Raw genomic sequence first — 17,627 nt, forward strand, 5'->3', positions numbered from 1 at the left:
AGAGTTACACTTTTCATTACCTGTGAGATATAATTTAAGTAATTTTAAGCACTATACTATGCTCATTAGGAACATCCACATTTGCAAACTTATAGATACGTATTCTCTGAGTAATATATCGATATTGTTCACTACTTTATGGATATTTAATTTCAGAAAATGTTTCAGTTTATTTTCCTCAGGTGACACTGTATTTCATTTGCAGGGAGGGGTGGGAAAGACTTACTTCCTAACTTCTTTATATATATTTTATTTCATTTTATAAAATACTCCATAAGTTAGTGATTGTAAGGGTCATTAACCTCTAAGGAAACAGAGGCTCAAAGGCAACAAATAGTTTTTCAAGGTGACACAAGAACAAAATGAGAAAAATTAGTATTTTAACCCATTTGTCGGACTCTCCATCCCAGGACTCTGGGATCATGACCTGAGCCGAAGGCAGATGCTTAATTAACTGAGCCAGCCAGGTGTCCCAAAACATATCTCTAATTTAATACTCTCTTGATAGTGATGAGAAAATGAATATTTACCCTCTACCCCCCATCCGTAAAGGTGACGTCAATGCTATTATTTGGGTACTCATCAGCAAGTGGGCACCTAGAAGAGAAGCTGTGGAGACATCATGACTCAACAGTCCCTCTAGAACTCTCATGGGAACATGTGTGGCTTAGTCTGTTCAGAGACGCTCTAGATGCCCCTTTTCCACCAGGAACACGCACCTCATCCTTCCAGTTTCCTCCTTCCTCGTGAATGTTAAGCCCGTAGTGCAAACTCCAACCACTCTGCCAGTGCTTTCTTGTACTGTCATCTCTATCTAGCTGAGCCCCACGCGTCGTTCACTCAAATTTTCCACAAATTCTGTTCAATGTGAGTAAATTCCCTTTCATTTTTAACTTTTCCTCAAATATTCTTACCAACTTATTGTAACAAAGTTCTCCTCAGCATGTCTTTAGACAGACGAGGTCACTGCTGTTCCCACCTTTCACTCCTTCTTGGCTCCTCAGTGCAGTTTCTGGATAATTTATCCTTTATCATTTCTTTAAAACTCTACGCTTCTGAAGTCCATGTCATTCATTCACTGATTCATACACCTCTTTACTGTCTTCCATATTCCCAAATAATTTTAAAAGCATCCCGTGATGTTCACAATTCCTCTCTTAAGCTGTCATCTAACTCAGAGGCTTTATTAAAAAGTTATCTCTCCTTATAAAATTGCTGTGGGCATAGCTTTTATTACTGATGTGCTGCTTTTAGACAAAGACCAGTAATTCCCATTCTCTAATGGGAAGCTATACTTCAATTTGCCTCTTGGAAAAATCTTTATTTTTTTTTTTTGAAAGATTTTATTTGACAGAGAGCATGAAAGAGCACAAGCAGGGTGGGCAGTAGAGGGAGAGGGAGAAGCAGGTTCCCCGTGGAGCAAGAACCCAATGCAGGGCTTGAGCCCAGGACCTTCGGGCCATGACCTGAGCTGAAGGCAGATGCTTCACCATCTGAGCCACCCAGGCACTCCTGGAAAAATTTTTAAATAATGATTTTTTTATCCTTGATAAAGGCACATGGATAAAAATGCCTTTCAAAATTCAATCCTATCTCTGCTCAGGTGCTTCCTAAAACACACTTGGTATTGGATTAAAATTTTATTATTTCCTACAACCCTCTCATATTTATTTATAAAAGTTAGCAAATAATATTCCTTTAATCATAGACACTTTATATTCCTTAAACTACTTGCAAAAGACAGTGTCACCCCCAAGAAGTATTTAAGGACAAACGTTTTCCAAGAGGTGTTGGGTGCTGGAAAATCCAAAAGTACCACTGCTAATTAGTTTTTACAAAACTTCATTCAGTTAAACAATACATCCAATTTTAATGCCAATACATTTTTCTTCATCTACTTTTAAATTTGTTACCTCTCATCAACTGAGGGTTCTTTTTGCTGCAAATGAGGCTTGACTCCAAACATTGGGCGAATATTTGTTGATAAGGCTCTAATGGTGTAACTGACTTCATTCTCCCTTGTAACGTCACTGTCATAGCCTGCCATCAAAACAAAAGAATCATTCTCTAAGTTACAACTGAGGATTTCTATTATGAGTCTATAAATTGAATACAAGGATGCTCAACAATATAAAATAAGTTAATAGTGTCATAGCCAAATTATGAAATAATATAACAGCCAATAAAAAGATACAGAATATTTATGATATGTAACAATGTTTTCGAAATATTACTAAGAGATAACAGCCTATAAAATACAAATTCAATATATCATTTTTGTTTAAAAATATTATGTATATAAATGCACATATCCCTATGGAAATACCTCAATATGTTAACAGAAGTTACCTCTGAGTGGTCAAATTATGGGTGCTATGTTTACTTTTATTGCAAAATGTATTTTAAATTTTTCTATAATGAGCTGGTATTATTTACATATTAGGAAAAGACAAAATCATTTTAAAATATGAAGTTCAATACCATAAAATTTTTTAAAAAGATTTTATTTATTTGAGAGAGACAGAGCAAGCACGAGTGGGGGAGGAGGGGCAGAGGGAGAAGCAGACCCCTGCTGAGCAGGGAGCTGGAGGTCCCTGGGATCATGCCCCAAGCTGAAGGCAAACACTTAACTAGCTGAGCTCCCCAGGTGCCCCACCATAAAACTTATTTTAACAGTACTTAAAGTAGGATTATCATACATTTGTAGATGAAGAATATTTAAGTCATCAATATATGCCAGTCTGTCATTTTTGAGGCATAAAACCAAGTCTGGTGTTAAGCAGACCACAAAGACTAAAACCACAATCATTCAAACATTATTATTACTTGTTTAAGTGCTGTAGTTTAAATCAGCTGTGCTAAATTATTTGTACTTTTATTAAAATATTTTAAAATGACATACCCCCATCTTCTTCCGAATCTGTATCAGATTCTTCACTGTCACAAGGCCTTTTTTCTTGATAGCCCTCCATTTCATTTGTCCAAACCATTAAAGACATATCTGCACCTCCTAAGGTGACCAACATGCTATCATCATAAGTCCAGCGAACATTTGTGACATGTGTACTATGGGCCACATACCTCTTAAATTTTCCAAATTTTCCCTAAAGTTGAAAAAAAAATTCAGAGTCTTTGAGAAATGCTACTACTTGAAAATGGTCCTATCTTAAGGCATCTATACCATCTAGAAAGCTGGAAGTAAAGTTTCTGAACAATAAATGCCATATGGGAACATATTCTTATCAATTAAGGTTCTGTCACTCAAGCGCATCTAAAACAGGGCTGTGTGGAATATTTGCTCAGGTGCTTGGGTTCTCTATGAGAATTTTTAAACTTGTGTTTTCATTTCAATGGTGATCTAAAAATACAAAAATGAACAGCTATTTAAGAAATCATTATATGATTTCAGTGCCCCATTTCAAATTTATGTTTATGTTCATGCCAGGTTATAATATACAACACAGGTTTGAACTGCACAGGTCCACTTATATGCAGATATTTTTTGATAAACACAGTATAGCACTATAAATGCATTTTCTCTTCTATATTTTTAAAATAATATATTTGCAATAATATTTTATTTTCTCTAGCTTATATTTTAAGAATACAGTATATAATGCATAAAACATACAAAATATGTGTTGACTGTTTGTTATTGGTAAGGTTTCCAGTCAACACTAGATTATCAGTAAAGTTTTGGTGAGTCAACAGTTATACACGGATTTTTGACTTTGCAGGGGTCAGTATCCCTAACCCCACGTTGTCATCTGAATCAGTGAAAATAATGAAAAAATAATGCATCTGGACCTGATATATGAATTTTCATGCTAAATGAAAGCCTAATGTTTCCCAGTACCTTGAACAGAGGAAAGCACTAAGAGAATTCAATCATCACACAGTACACCACAGCATGGGCACGTAGCACCCCAAAGAGTTTGTGCAGTCTTGTTTTAGCAAAATAACATCATTCATTATGTTGAGTCAATGCTATTTTAATATTATAGGTATGTATTTATAGTATTTTGGATTGGTTGAAACATTTTAAAACTTAAGGCGTAAATATAAAGAGTTTGTGTTTACTGTTAATGGTATGTATTTAATCAAAAGAATACCAAAATTATTTAAGTTAATATTAAGGATAAAAGAAATATTTCTTCTAAAAGGGATATTTATATTACTCAATACTGAGAAACACTGTACAATACAACTTAAGGCATGGAATTATAAGACTACTTCTAAATAAAAGTTATAAATATGTCAAAAATAGTATACATAATGCTAAACTGTTCATATTACATATGTAATATTCATATTACAACAATGAAATACTATGAAAGGGGATTACCTTAACCATTTTTATTATTATTATCATTAGGGGGGTTAAAGAAAAACACATACTTTAGCAGGATATCTAAATAACTTCACAAATCCCAAATCATCCCCAGTAGCTAGGACCATTTTGTCACTGGTGAGGCAAGAGGCAGTTATGTCTGTGACTTCTCCAATTACTGGCCAAATTCCCTCACAGCATAAACCAAGCACACTTGTCCATGATGCCCAACAAATTTTTTCTACCTAAAAAGAAAATAAGGGCTGTAAGTTTGCAATATCTAAACCTTAAAAACTGACAACAAAAGTCCGATTTTTTTTTTATAGATTCCATTTATTTATTTGACAGAGGTCACAAGTAGGCAGAGAGGCAGGCAGAGACAGAAGTGGGGTAAGTAGGCTTCTCGCTGAGCAGAAAGCCTGATGCAGGGATCGATCCCAGGACCCCAGGATCATGATCTGAGGTGAAGGCAGAGGCTTAACCCACTGAGACACCCAGGCACCCCGAAAACCTGAATATTTTTTATAATTATATATGTCACGAGAAAAATTAAAAAAATTTTTTTAACATTTTATTTATTTATTTGACAGAAAGAGATCACAAGTAGGCAGAGAGGCAGGCAGAGAGACAAAGGGGGAAGCAGGCTCCCCACTGAGCAGAGAGCCCAATGTGGCTTGATCCCAGGACTCTGGGATCATAACCTGAGCTGAAGACAGACTCTAACCCACTGAGCCACCCAGGCATCCCTAAAATTAAAAGTTTAGTAGAAACATTTAAATTATTAGTTGTCTTCATTTTGTAGCTCCCAAATCTGCTAATTCCTATAGAAAAAATTTGACATAACATTATTCAAGAAGTACTTTTTATGTGTTCTAGATGCTGAGCATTCAGTGATAATAAGACAATTTCTGCTCTTAGAATAACCAATAAATCTGTACTTCATGTGAAGATTTCTAATATTTTAGAGGCTTGTTTTCCATTTAATCATTACTGGATATTAAGAACTTTTACATATATATATATATATTTTTTTTTTAAGATTTTATTTGACAGACAGAGATCACAAGTAAGCAGAGAGGCAGGCAGAGAGAGAGAGGAAAGCAGGCTTCCCGCTGAGCAGAGAGCCAGATGTGGGGCTTGATCCCAGGACCCTGAGATCATGACCCAAGCCAAAGGCAGAGGCTTTAACCCACTGAACCACCCAGATGCCCCTATTCCTTTTCTTAATACAGCATCTTTTCCTTTATTCATCTAATAGTCTGGGCCAGTAAAATAAACTCACAGAAGGAATAGCCATGATTTGAATAACATGAGAACAGGTTTCATATGTAAATGATAGAAGGTGGGCATCAGTGTTCTAACAACTTAGTCATATCAACAACATTGCAAGCACTATTATCTTCCTACCTCCACACTGGGGATGGTTTGTTTTTTCCCTCTGGGAGCTTCAAAGAATAACTGTTCTTTAGCACCAGTGTTGACCTGTAAAAGCTTTCCTTTAAAAAAAAAAAAAATTGAAATATACACACATATAAAATATATCTATATAGTTAGTAGAAAGTTTAACTTTTTAAAATACTTTTTTTCCATGGCTTATTATGACATTTAAATTGTTTTATACTCATAAAATTGAATTGTTTCATTAATATAAAATTACAGAGTTAATCCCATTTAAAAGCATTCAGTGAACACTACATTAGTATTTTTTACCACCTTTCTCTCATAACGTAGTTTACATTAATTTTAGGTGTGCAACACAGTGATTTGATAATCTTAAACAGTGCGCCTCATGCAAGTGCATTCTTCATCCCCTTTGCCTATTTCACCTGTCTTTCCATTGCCCCCCCTTTTAAAAAGTTCTATTTATTCATTTTAAGTAATCTCCACACCCAACGTGGATCTCAAACTCACAACACTGAGATCAAGAGTCACATACTTTATCAACTGGGCCAGCCAGGCAACCCAGCATTTTACTATTTTTGGTGTAATTGTAAACGGGATCATTTTCTTAATTTCTCTTTCTGTTGCCTCATTATTACAAAAATGCAATGGATTTCTGTATATTGATTTTGTATCCTATGAGCTTACTTACTCCACTTTTGGTGGAGTCTTTAGGGTTTTCCATATATCGTATCCATGTCATCTGCCAAGAGTCAAGTTTTACTTCTTCCTTAGCAATTTGGATCACTTTTTTCCTTTTTCTTCTGTCATTGCTGTGGGTAGGACTTCTAATACTATGTTTAATAAAAGTGGCAAGAGTGGACGTCCTTGTCTTGTTCTTGACCTTTCAGGGAAAGCTCCCAGTTTTTCACCATTAAATATGATCTTAGTTGGGGGTGTTCATATATGGTCTTTTATTATGTTGAGATACATTCCTTCTAAAGTTACTCTGTTGAGGGTTTTCATCATGTATGGATATTGTACCTTATCAAATGCTTTTTCTGTATGTTTTGAAATCATCTTAAGGTTTTTGTCTTTTCTCTTGTTAATGGGACATATCATGTTGATTCACCTGTGAATAATAAACCCTGCTTGCATCCTAGGATAAATTCCACATGATTGTGAGTGACTGTATTTATTGTTGGATTTGGTTTGCTAATATTTTGTTGAGGATTACTGCATCTATGTTCATCAGATATTGGCCTGTAGTTCTCTCTTTTTGTGGTGTCTTTATCCGATTTTGGTATCAAGGTAATGCTGGCCTCATAGAGTGAATTTGGAAGTCTCCTTTCCTCTTCTATTTTTTGTAAAAGTTTAAGAGCAGGTATTGACTCTTAAGTGTTTGATAGAATTCATCTGTGAAGCTGTCTGGTCCTGGGCTTTTGTTTGTTGGAAGTTTTTGGATTTCTGATTCAGTATCACTGCTGTTAATCAAACTTTTTGTTCAAACTTTCTATTTCTTCTTGTTTCAGTTTTGATAAGTTATATGTTTTTAGGAATTCATCTATTTGTCCTAGGTTGTCATATTGTTTGGCATATTATTTTTCATACTATTCTCTTATAACCCTTTGTATTTCTATAGTGTCAGTTATTATTTCTCCTCTATTTTTTTTGGTAGATGAAGTTGCCTAGAAGTTTAGAAATTTTGATGATCTTTTCAAATAACTAGCTCCTGGTTTCATAGACGTGGTCTATTGTTTCTTTAGTTTCTCTTTTATTTCTGCTCTAATCTTTATTATGGCTTTCCTTCTGCTGGATTTGGGTTTTGTTTGTTCTTCTTTTTCTATCTTGTTTAGGTATAGAAGTTAGGATGTTTGAGATTTTTCTTTTTAAAGTAAGCCTATTTTGCTAAACTTCTCTTTAAGAATTGCTTTTGCTGCATACCATACATTTTGGATTATTGTGTTTTCATTTTCATTGTCTCCAAGTATTTTTTAATTTCTTCTTTTACTTCTTGGTTGACCCAATCATTGCTTAGTAGCATGTTATTTAGCCTCCATATATTTGTATTCTTCCCACATTTTCTTTCTTGTTGTAATTTCTAGTTTCATGGCATTATGGTCAGAAAAGATGTATGGTATGATTTCAAACTTTTTGAATTGAGACTTGTTTTGTGTCCTATTATGTTATCTATTCTGGAGAATGCTTGATATGCACTTGAAAAGAGTATGTATTCTGCTATTTTAGGATGTAATGATCTAAATATATCTGTTAAATTCATCAGTGTCATTCGAAGCCACTCTTTCCTTGTTGATTTCTTTTGGATCTATCCATTGATGTAAGTAGGGTGCTAAAGTCTCCTACTATTACTGTATTACTAACAATCACCTTTTATGTTTGTTATTAACTGCTCTATATACTTAGGTACTCCCATGTTGGGTACAGAAATATTTACAACTGTTATATCTTCTTGTTGAATTGTTCCCTTTATGAATATTACTGTCCTTATTTGCTTTTTACTGTTTTTTAATGTATATTTTGTCCAATATAAGTATTGGCTACCCTTGTTTTCTTTTCACTTCCATTTGTACAAGAAATGGTTTTCCAATCCTTCACTTTTTCTTTTAATTTAAATTCAATTAGCCAACATATAGTACATCATTAGTGCCAGGTGCAGTTTCAATAATTCATCAATTGCATATAATACCCAGTACTCATCACATCACTATTTCTTTTCAATCTGCATGTCTGAAATGAATCTGAAATGAGGTCTCTTTTAGGCAGCATATAAGACAAGTCTTGCTTTTTTATCCATTCTGTCACCCTAGTCTTTTGATTGGAGTGTTTGTCCATTTACATTCAAAGTAATTATTGATAGGTAGGTACTTATTGCCATTTTGTTACTTGTTTATGGTGATTTTGTAGTTCTTCTCTGTTCCTTACTTCCCTTGCTCTCTTCTCTCATGGTTTGCTGGCTTTCTTTAGTGATATACTTGGATTCCCCTCTATTTTTTGCATATCTCCTACTGGGTTTTGATTTGTTGTTACCATTAGATTTTTATATAACATCTTATGCCTATAACAGTCTATTTTAAGTTGATGATCACCTTAAGTTTGGCGATCCATGGCAAAAAAATCCATTTTGCCAAAAAAAAACCAAAAAAGACCCATTCTTTTTTTTTTTTTTTTAAGATTTTATTTATTTGACAGAGAGAGATCACAGTAGACAGAGAGGCAGGCAGAGAGAGAGAGGGAAGCAGGCTCCCTGCCGAGCAGAGAGCCCGATGCGGGACTCGATCCCAGGATCCTGAGACCATGACCCGAGCCCAAGGCAGTGGCTTAACCCACTGAGTCACCCAGGCGCCCCTTGAACCCATTCTTTACTCCTCTCCTTCCTCCCTAAGTATATGGTGTCATACTTTCCCTTCCTTTTCTTTTATAAATCCCATGATGATTTTTACAGATACATTTTTACAGATATATTTTACTGATTTTGTGCTTTTCTTACTCTAATTTATGATTATCTTTTTAATTATGATCTTTTTGTTCCACTTAGAGTCTGTTTAATCAGTCATGTAGAGCTGGGTTAGTGGTCATGAACCCTTTAACTTTTGTTTGTCTGGAAATCTCTCTCTCTCTATTCTGAGTGATAGCCTTGCTGGATAGAGTATTCTTGGCTGCAGGTTTTTTTCTTTCAGCATTCTGAATATATTATGCCATTCCCTTCTGGCCTGCAAAATGTCTGCTGAAAAATCAGCTGATAGCCTTATGGGGTTTCCTCTTGTATGTAACTGTCATCTTTTCTCTTGTTGCTCTTAAAATGTTCTGTTTATCACTCCTTTTTGCCATTTTAATTATTCTGTGTCTTGGTATGAACTTCCTTGGGTTGGTTTGCTGGCGGCTTTCTTCACCTTCTGGATCTGGATTTCTGTTTCCTTTCCCAGATTTGGGAAGGTTTCAGCTAATATTTCTTCAAATAAATTTTATGCCTCTCTTGCTCTTCTCCTACTAGGATCCCTGTAATGCAAATGTTATTACTCTTTTTTTTTTTTTAAAGATTTTATTTTATTTAACACAGAGAGACCACAAGTAGCCAGAAGGGCAGGCAGAGAGGGGGGGTAAGCAGAGAGCCCGATGCAGGTCTCAACCCCAGGACCCTGAGATCATAACCTAAGCCAAAGTCAGAGGCTCAACCCACTGAGCCACCCAGGCACCCAAATGTTATTATTCTTGATGATGTCACTGAGTTCCCTAAGTCTGTTTTCATTTATTATTACTATTTTTTCTCTCTCCTGTTCAGCTTGTTTTCCATTATTATGTCCTCCAGGTCATAGATCCATACTTATGCTTTCTCTAATGTACTATTTATTCCATCTAGTGTATTTTTAATTTCATTTATTGAGTTCCTCATCTCTGATTGATTCTTTCTTATGTTTTCTATTTCTTTATTAAGGATCGTATTGAGGTCATCTACTCTTTGTTCAAATCCATTGTGTATGTTTATGACCATTACTCTAAAATCTCTATCTGGCATGTTCATCATCTCCATTTTATTTAGCTCTCTCACCATGATTTTGTCCTCTTCTTTCAATTGGGACATTCTATGTGTTAGGAAGGTCAGCTATGTCTTCTGCTCTTGAAAATGTGGCTTTATGAAAAAGAGGTCCTGTGGTGCCCTGTAGCACCATGTCCCCTGTGCCTCAGAAGTATCTCCTGTGTGTGTTGTATGTGCCCTAGTGTTGCTGCAGAGCAGCTTTTGCCTTTAGTGCAGTCATCTGCAATGGCTCCCTCTGCCAATTGTGGGCAGGGTTTATCCCTGTATTGTTAACGGGTGAGTCTCAACCCACTGTGGGCTTGAGTTGGGTCAGACCAGGTTTTTGCCAGAGATGTAGTAGCACCAAACTGCAGGGCACTTTCTCTGTGTTGTCCCCTGAGAAGCTTTCATGGCTTGCAGACAGATGAGATATCTGCCCTGAGTCCACTGCTGGGGCTCAGTTGGGACTAGTGTTCAACCATGGTTATGTTCTTCTCTCCCTAGAGCAGGGGTCACTTTGAAGTGGTGCTGTTCCCTGTCAGGGCCACTTGCACCCTACCAGAATTATAACATTGTTTTGGAAGGGCTCCAGCCAAGGGTATATTGGAGGGGGCATGTCCCCAAAAGCACGCAGTGGCGGGGTGTGCACTGTTAACAAGGTTTGTGCAGGTCTGCTGTGGGAGCCGACCTGAAACCCAGGTCTGGCTGGAGGGAATGTGTGTGTGGCATGGAGGGGCGGGGTGCACTGTTAAACAAGTTAGATGGAAAGTGTTCTTGCTTCACTGGTTCTCGTAGGTATCCTTGTGTCTAGGCTAGGGACAGGGGAGGGAAATGGCGCCTGCTGGCTCTTTTGTTCTTAGAGTTTCCCAACTCATATGCTCTGAGATTAGTAAACAAATCTCCTTTGCACATACCTCAGGTGGTTTCCCAACTGCTGCTTCCAGGGCCGATTGTTATACTGCGTCTTTAAGGGCAGATACTCAGTTTCCTTTCACCCTCCTGGTTCTTCCAGAACCAAACTGACTGATTTTTTTAAGTTCTAGGTGTTAAGCCTAGAACTAACTCTAAGAACTTGTGGAATTTGACCCCTCTGGTTTTCAAAGCCAAATGTTTTATCTTTTCCCTGTGGGCTCCCCACTGTGACTATTTCTTTCCCCTCTCCATGCCCACAGTGTCCCTCCTCCCTCCAGCAGACAGTCCACTGAATCCATTTAGCTCCCAAATGCATCCTCTGTCCTTCCTACCTTCTTCATGTGGCCTCTCCTCTACATTTAGCTGTGGAGAATCTGTTCTGCCCATCTTCAGGTCATTTTCTGGGTTATCTACACTGATGTGGGTATTAGTTTTATCTGAGACAAGATGAGTCTAGCACCCTCCTACTATACCATCTTCCCCAGAAGTAGAATGTTTAACTTTTATGGGAAAAATTAAGCTTAAACACAAAAACATTTTCCCTCAGAGTCAACCACATAATTAATTCATAATGGTTTAACTTGTGTATGTATATACATAGAAACTATTTCTGTTGTTACGGATATAAAAACCCTAGAAATAAATTTGATGATTTTTAAAAAAAAGTGTTTTGTTTAATTATATTTGGAAAAACTTTTAACAATACTAGATTTACGTAAAGAATATGTGAAACAAAAATCCTTAAAAATAGAGGATTTAATATATTTAGCATTTATCCAAATGATTAAACACTGCGATGTGTAATGCATTTTACTGAAAAAACAAAGACACTCATTAAATTCTGTATGTTATACAACTTAAAGATATTTTTAAGAAATGTGATGGGGAAAGGACATTAAAATCCTTATTAACATATCTAATCTCCAAATTCTGAATTATTATTTAGACTAAGTTTATCTGACAAAAGCCAGAAAAAATGACAAAAAACCTTTTTTACATAATATTTAATTACTTTACAAATTAAAGAATTTGTCAGTTACTGTACTATCACTTGAATTATACTGGAAATATTAAAAAATCTAACCTCACAGCATTCTCCTTCAGATGTGAAATGAAGGAGTGGAAAGTAATTTTGAGAATGTTTCTCACAATAATTCTGAACTCATCTGTTGAACCACTGTTTCTCTAAAATAGCCAAATCAAATGAAACTTTTACCAAGTAGGTTTTTAAAATTCTTACCTCTAATATCCCAATCAACATGGGTTATGTAACTGGTAGCGCCTTTGCATATTCCTACTCGTTTACTACTCATCACATTGTATATATCTATAAAACTGTCATGGGATGCTACTGCAAGATATTTCCCAGAACCTGTAACAGAAACATATTTGCTTGAGATTTTCTATATTTAGAAATATTTTTTACAGTGCACAACTAGAATTAATTTTTTTTTTAAGATTTTTATTTATTTTTTTGACAGAGACACAGTGAGACAGGGAACAGCATCAGGGTGAGTGTGAGAATCAGGCTTCCCACTGAGCAGGAAGCCGGACGCAGGGCTCAATCCCAAGACCCTGGGATGATGATCTGAGCTGAAGGCAGACACTTAATGACTAAGCCACCCAGGTGCCCCTTCTTTTTTTTCTTTTTTAAAAAGATTTTATTTATTTTTAGGGGAAGAGAGCAAGAGAGGGAACACAAGCAGGAGGAGTGGGAGAGGGAGAAGCAGGCTTCCTGCTGAGTAGGGAGCCCAATGCAGGGCTCGATCCCAGAACCCTGGGATCATGACCTGAACTGAAGACAGATGCTTAACAACTGAGCCCCCAGGCACCCCTAGAGTTAATTTTCTTAACATTTTTTTGGATGAACTCTTAGGTGTTCTGTGAATTATAACACAACGTGCATCACATGATAATCTGTAACTTTATTTTCTCAAATTTTCAGTAAGCCCTCTAAATTCAGAAAAAAGTGGAAGTAAACTAACATAAGTAAATTTTGCCTTAACATTAGTACTTCCCACATTACAGTGGGTTTTGTCAGAGATAATGAATACACGGAAATTAATAAGCAAAATTAGTGCAACATTTTGAAAGTATTAAGAATATAATGAAGAGTCACCCAATCCTTCCATCTTAGAAATGAGGAAATCAAAACTCAGAACAGTTCCTTGGCTTAAGCCTATTTTTTTAGTGACAGAATTGTTAAAGTTGGATATTTTGCCACTGATATAATACAGGAATTTTACCTTTTACCATACTCTTTACTAGTCAAAAAATTGAAATTCTAAGATAAAATAATGGTTAATAAAAATTACATATTGATATATTTGTTCATTGCCACCCCAAGTTGATAATCAAATATGATTTCAATGATATCTTACCTGGTGAAAATCGAATATCTGAAATAATATCTTTTCTGTGGTGAAAAGACACAAGATCCTCTAACGTATCTGCATTTGCCATTAAGAAACTTCCATCATTCAGACCTACAGCCAAAGCTTTACCATCAGGAGAAAAACAGCAACATCTTCCACCTAAAAAGAGATAGAAAGCATATATCAGGTAATTTTCTACTTTAAAAAAATTATGTGCTTAAGGAATCTTTAATTTCAAAGAGAGTTCCTGAATTCATTGTGGCTTCAAATCAATATTCAAAAGCAGTCAAGGGATAAAGGCAACACAGTTTTCTACTGAAATCAGTGGTATGAAATTCTAAGCAGTAATAAATACAAACCATACCCCTCTTCTGAATGTAACATAAGTACTAATGTTTACTTTAAAAAATTAAGCTAATGAAAAGGAATGAGAGATTTTAATAACATAAAAAGCCAAAGACATGTGGAAATGTTTTGTGGGAGGTTGCTACCTCTATAGTTTCTATCCAACAAATCAGAAATGTAAGAAATAAGTCCATCTTTATAAAAATGCTCTCAAATTTGAAAAAAATGACAATATTTAAAAAATTTATTTTTTGGGAAATAAGAGTGTGTTTGTCCTGACAGCAAGGGATATGGCAGATATGTTCAAAAGCCTAAGACTTTTGGTGTCTTGCATAAAATTTGGAGGGGAAGGGATGGGTTACAGCTGTCACAGAATGAAAAGTTACAGAATGAATGGAGAACTAGTCATTTATCTTTTAATTATCAAGAACATAACAATGAAATCTAGGATTATTTCTGGTATTTAAGAGATGATGGCAACCTGGAGCAGGGTAGCTGGAATGGAGGTGATGAGAAAGGTTAGGATTTGGATATTTTGAAGATAGAGTTGGCAGGACTCTGACTAACTGGGAAGAGCATAGGAGAAAAAGATAAAAATCAAGGATTCTTTTTTCAAACAGCGATGTCATTTACCGAGATGAAAAAAACTAGAGGAGGAACAAGTGTTTGGTTTTGAACCCATAAAGTTAAGGATACCTATGAGAAATTCAAGTGAAGACATCAAGAAGGCAGTTTGGTAGAATTACACTTCTCTGGAGCTCAAGGAAGAAGACCAGACTAGAGATAGAAATATGGGAGACAGTAGCGTACAGATAGTAGTCAAAGTCATGAGCTGGGTAAGAGCTGGTTATTAATTTATCACCCTTCAGCTCCAAATTCACTCTTTTCTTTCCTGCTATGTGATACTAGAGCTAGGCCCTGTAGACATTTTTCCTTTTCCAGCTAATTTGATTTTGGCCAATAGAGAGTACTGGAAGGTCCTTGCAAGGCCAAAGAAGAAGGAAAGGATTGTTCTTTCTTCTGGTGTGCTGGAACTAGATCAGATTAATGATGGGGCAAGGGTAGGTATGAGGGATGGCGCTGGGACTGGAAAATCTTTTCTGCCACCACAGCAAAAGATTTCCTAGACCAGGCCTCTGGCAAGTTTCTTTTCTACTGACACCCACATCCTCTCCAGAGAGATTTGAATCTCAGCCTGGGAAAAGAGAGGAAGAGCTCCTTCCTTAATCACCACCCACCAACCCTACAGGTGGCAGCTGCTTTCTGCAGTTGTTACTTCTATACTCCTTAGAATCAATCCTTCTTATCCTTTTTTATTTTATTAGTTCAAAACACTTTTATTAGTTCAAAACACTTATTCAATATTAAACTTTCCCTATTCCACTTACTAAGGTGGTTTCTGTTTCTTAATTGGTATAGAATTGGTACTGAAGTAGTCACAGGAGACAGATCATTGAAGACAGGATTTTTAGAACTGGTTTAGTCATGCCTTTGGGTTAAAGCACAGTGCTGAGCCCTTGTCAATGAAAAATGGGGTGTTAGTAATCCAGGGTATGCATGGGCATAACAATCAAGTTATCTCCTGCAGTTAACTGTATAGTGTCTACTGAAGTAAAATGCCCTGGGAGTCCAAGTTCTGCTACCTTTGACCATTTCATGAATAGTGATAACTGCAAAGACAACGCTGTGCAAAAGACTCCACTGAGGGCATAGGACGTTTAACAGAAAGAAGTAACAAACTTAGATCCTTAAATTCTCAAAAGTCATGGTCCGACTAGAGACCATGGGCTAATGTTGCTACAAAATTAAACACAAATTTTAATTATGTATGTTGCAAACTTAAAATGTCAGTTGAATTCCCAGTTTCACCAAGTTTCTTATGTGATGGGGCACTGACTAGGAAGGAAAGAACACTGAACTGTGGAATGGGAGTGTCTAGTTAGATTCTGACAAAACTGAAAGCCTTGAACTTCTGTGTTTATTCTGAGTATCACAGCCAGTGCCAAGTTTGCTCTCCTGTGTCTGGGTAGACTAACCTTCTGGGGTAGATGCCTTACAGGGGATGTTTAATCTTCTGAAGAATTATCACAATCACTTCTCTGTGGTCACTAGACCCCTAACTTGGATCAAATCTCAGCATGCTCTAGGGAGGAGGTTGGCAACAAACCTTTTCTTAAAGGACCAGAGAGTAAATATTTTCAGCATTGCCGACCATATGGTCTTTGTCTCTACTACTCAACTCTGCTACTGTAGTACAAAAGCAAAATCTAGACAATACATAAATGAGTGAACATGGTTGTGTTCCAGTAAAATATTATTTACATAATTAGGAAGTGGGCTGGATTTGCTGCCCTCTGCTATAGAGAAAGGAATCCAAAAGCTTAGGAAGTAAGAATGTTGAAGTAGATTTTTCATATGGAACCTGTATACTTGTCCACCAACTACATTGCCCCCAAAAGCTAAACAGTACCTTTACAAAAGCATTAAGGAATTCATTTATTAAGGGCAACATCTACATCTTTGAAAAGCCTCTGTGATGTCCTCCTATGTAGATCAGGAAGGGAGAGGTTTCCATTAATATGGGCTCCCAGATTTAAAAGGGATCATCTAGGAAAAGCAGAAGCCAAGTAGCAGTACTTGAAAGAGCAGATTATTTTACCAAAAAGGGCAGCAGGAATGTCTTAATAATCAGAATGCTTTAGCCTGTAGAGATTTCTGTTGGTGACTAATCAATCATTGTATCTGCAGGAATGAAACAGATGAGAGTAGGCTACTAGATTAGTGTCTGATCCATATAACGAAAAAACTCCTAACCTGGTGACTAAAAAAACTGACTTCTGTTACCATAATGGAAAGCCACAGATTCTCAGCCTATTTTTAGAGCTGAGCCAATTCACATACTCAGAGCCCCATGATTAACGGGAAGGCTAAGTCCCATCAAGAAGGACCCTGTAGCTATGCCACAATGAATTAAGTAAATATTTTTCCAACAATCAGTGGTCACAAATGACTCAACTGAAGAAAAGGAAATACTCAAATGTTCAGAAATTAGTAAACAGGGGCTCTGACCTGACACTAATTCTGTGGATTCTATCCAATTCCTGAATTGTAGCAGATATACTAAGGTGGATTTTAATGTTTCTAAAGATTTGTTTATTTGAGAGACAGAGAGACAGAGACCCCCACCACACTCTCACTTTCTCTCTTTCTCTGGGGCAGAAGGCGAGGAAGAGAAGCAGCCGTCCTGCTGAGTATGGAGCTCGATTTAGGGTTCAATTCCACAACCCTGGAGATCATGACCTGAGCTGAAATCAAGAGCTGAATGTTTAACCAACTGAGCTATCCAGGCACCCCTAAGATGATACTAATTGTGGATAATAAATTTAATCAGGTAGCGATGCTGACGAAGGTACTCTTCCAGATCTTTACCAGCACACACACACACAGCCCCTAATATTTTGCATGCAGTTATTTCCTTGGTTAATGCTTTTTTTTTTTTTCCTCCACCCCCAGTTTATAAGGACCACCAGAGCAGTCTGCTTTTACCTGGCTTGTATCTGTGCACACCTTCAAAGCCTTGCCTCAGGGCTATTCAACTCTCCTGTTCTTTTTTGTTTGTTTGCCACAATATAGTCCACAGAGATCCTGATCATCTTGACATTCCACAAAACATCTCAATGGTCCACTACATTGATGACATTATGCAGAATGGATCTGGGGAGCAGGAAGCAACAAGCACTTTAGGTGTCTT

At 36.6% G+C, this 17,627-nt stretch overlaps 1 protein-coding gene across 3 annotated transcripts in view; it reads right to left on the reverse strand.

The window, feature by feature from the left end:
- Positions 1-17,627, reverse strand: part of EML5 (EMAP like 5) — a gene marked incomplete at its 5' end in the record, with an annotated part of 172,491 nt that overhangs the window by 35,121 nt on the left and 119,743 nt on the right. For all 3 annotated transcript variants that reach the window (XM_082733866.1, XM_082733865.1, XM_082733867.1), the window contains 6 exons: positions 1,914-2,040; positions 2,903-3,104; positions 4,399-4,575; positions 5,738-5,826; positions 12,397-12,528; positions 13,538-13,690. In XM_082733866.1, coding sequence (XP_082589992.1) covers positions 1,914-2,040; positions 2,903-3,104; positions 4,399-4,575; positions 5,738-5,826; positions 12,397-12,528; positions 13,538-13,690 — 880 coding nt within the window. The remainder of the gene's footprint in view (positions 1-1,913; positions 2,041-2,902; positions 3,105-4,398; positions 4,576-5,737; positions 5,827-12,396; positions 12,529-13,537; positions 13,691-17,627) is intronic.

The sequence above is a fragment of the Mustela nivalis genome (genome assembly GCF_964662115.1).
Source record: "Mustela nivalis genome assembly, chromosome: 6".
Taxonomy (NCBI): domain Eukaryota; kingdom Metazoa; phylum Chordata; class Mammalia; order Carnivora; family Mustelidae; genus Mustela; species Mustela nivalis.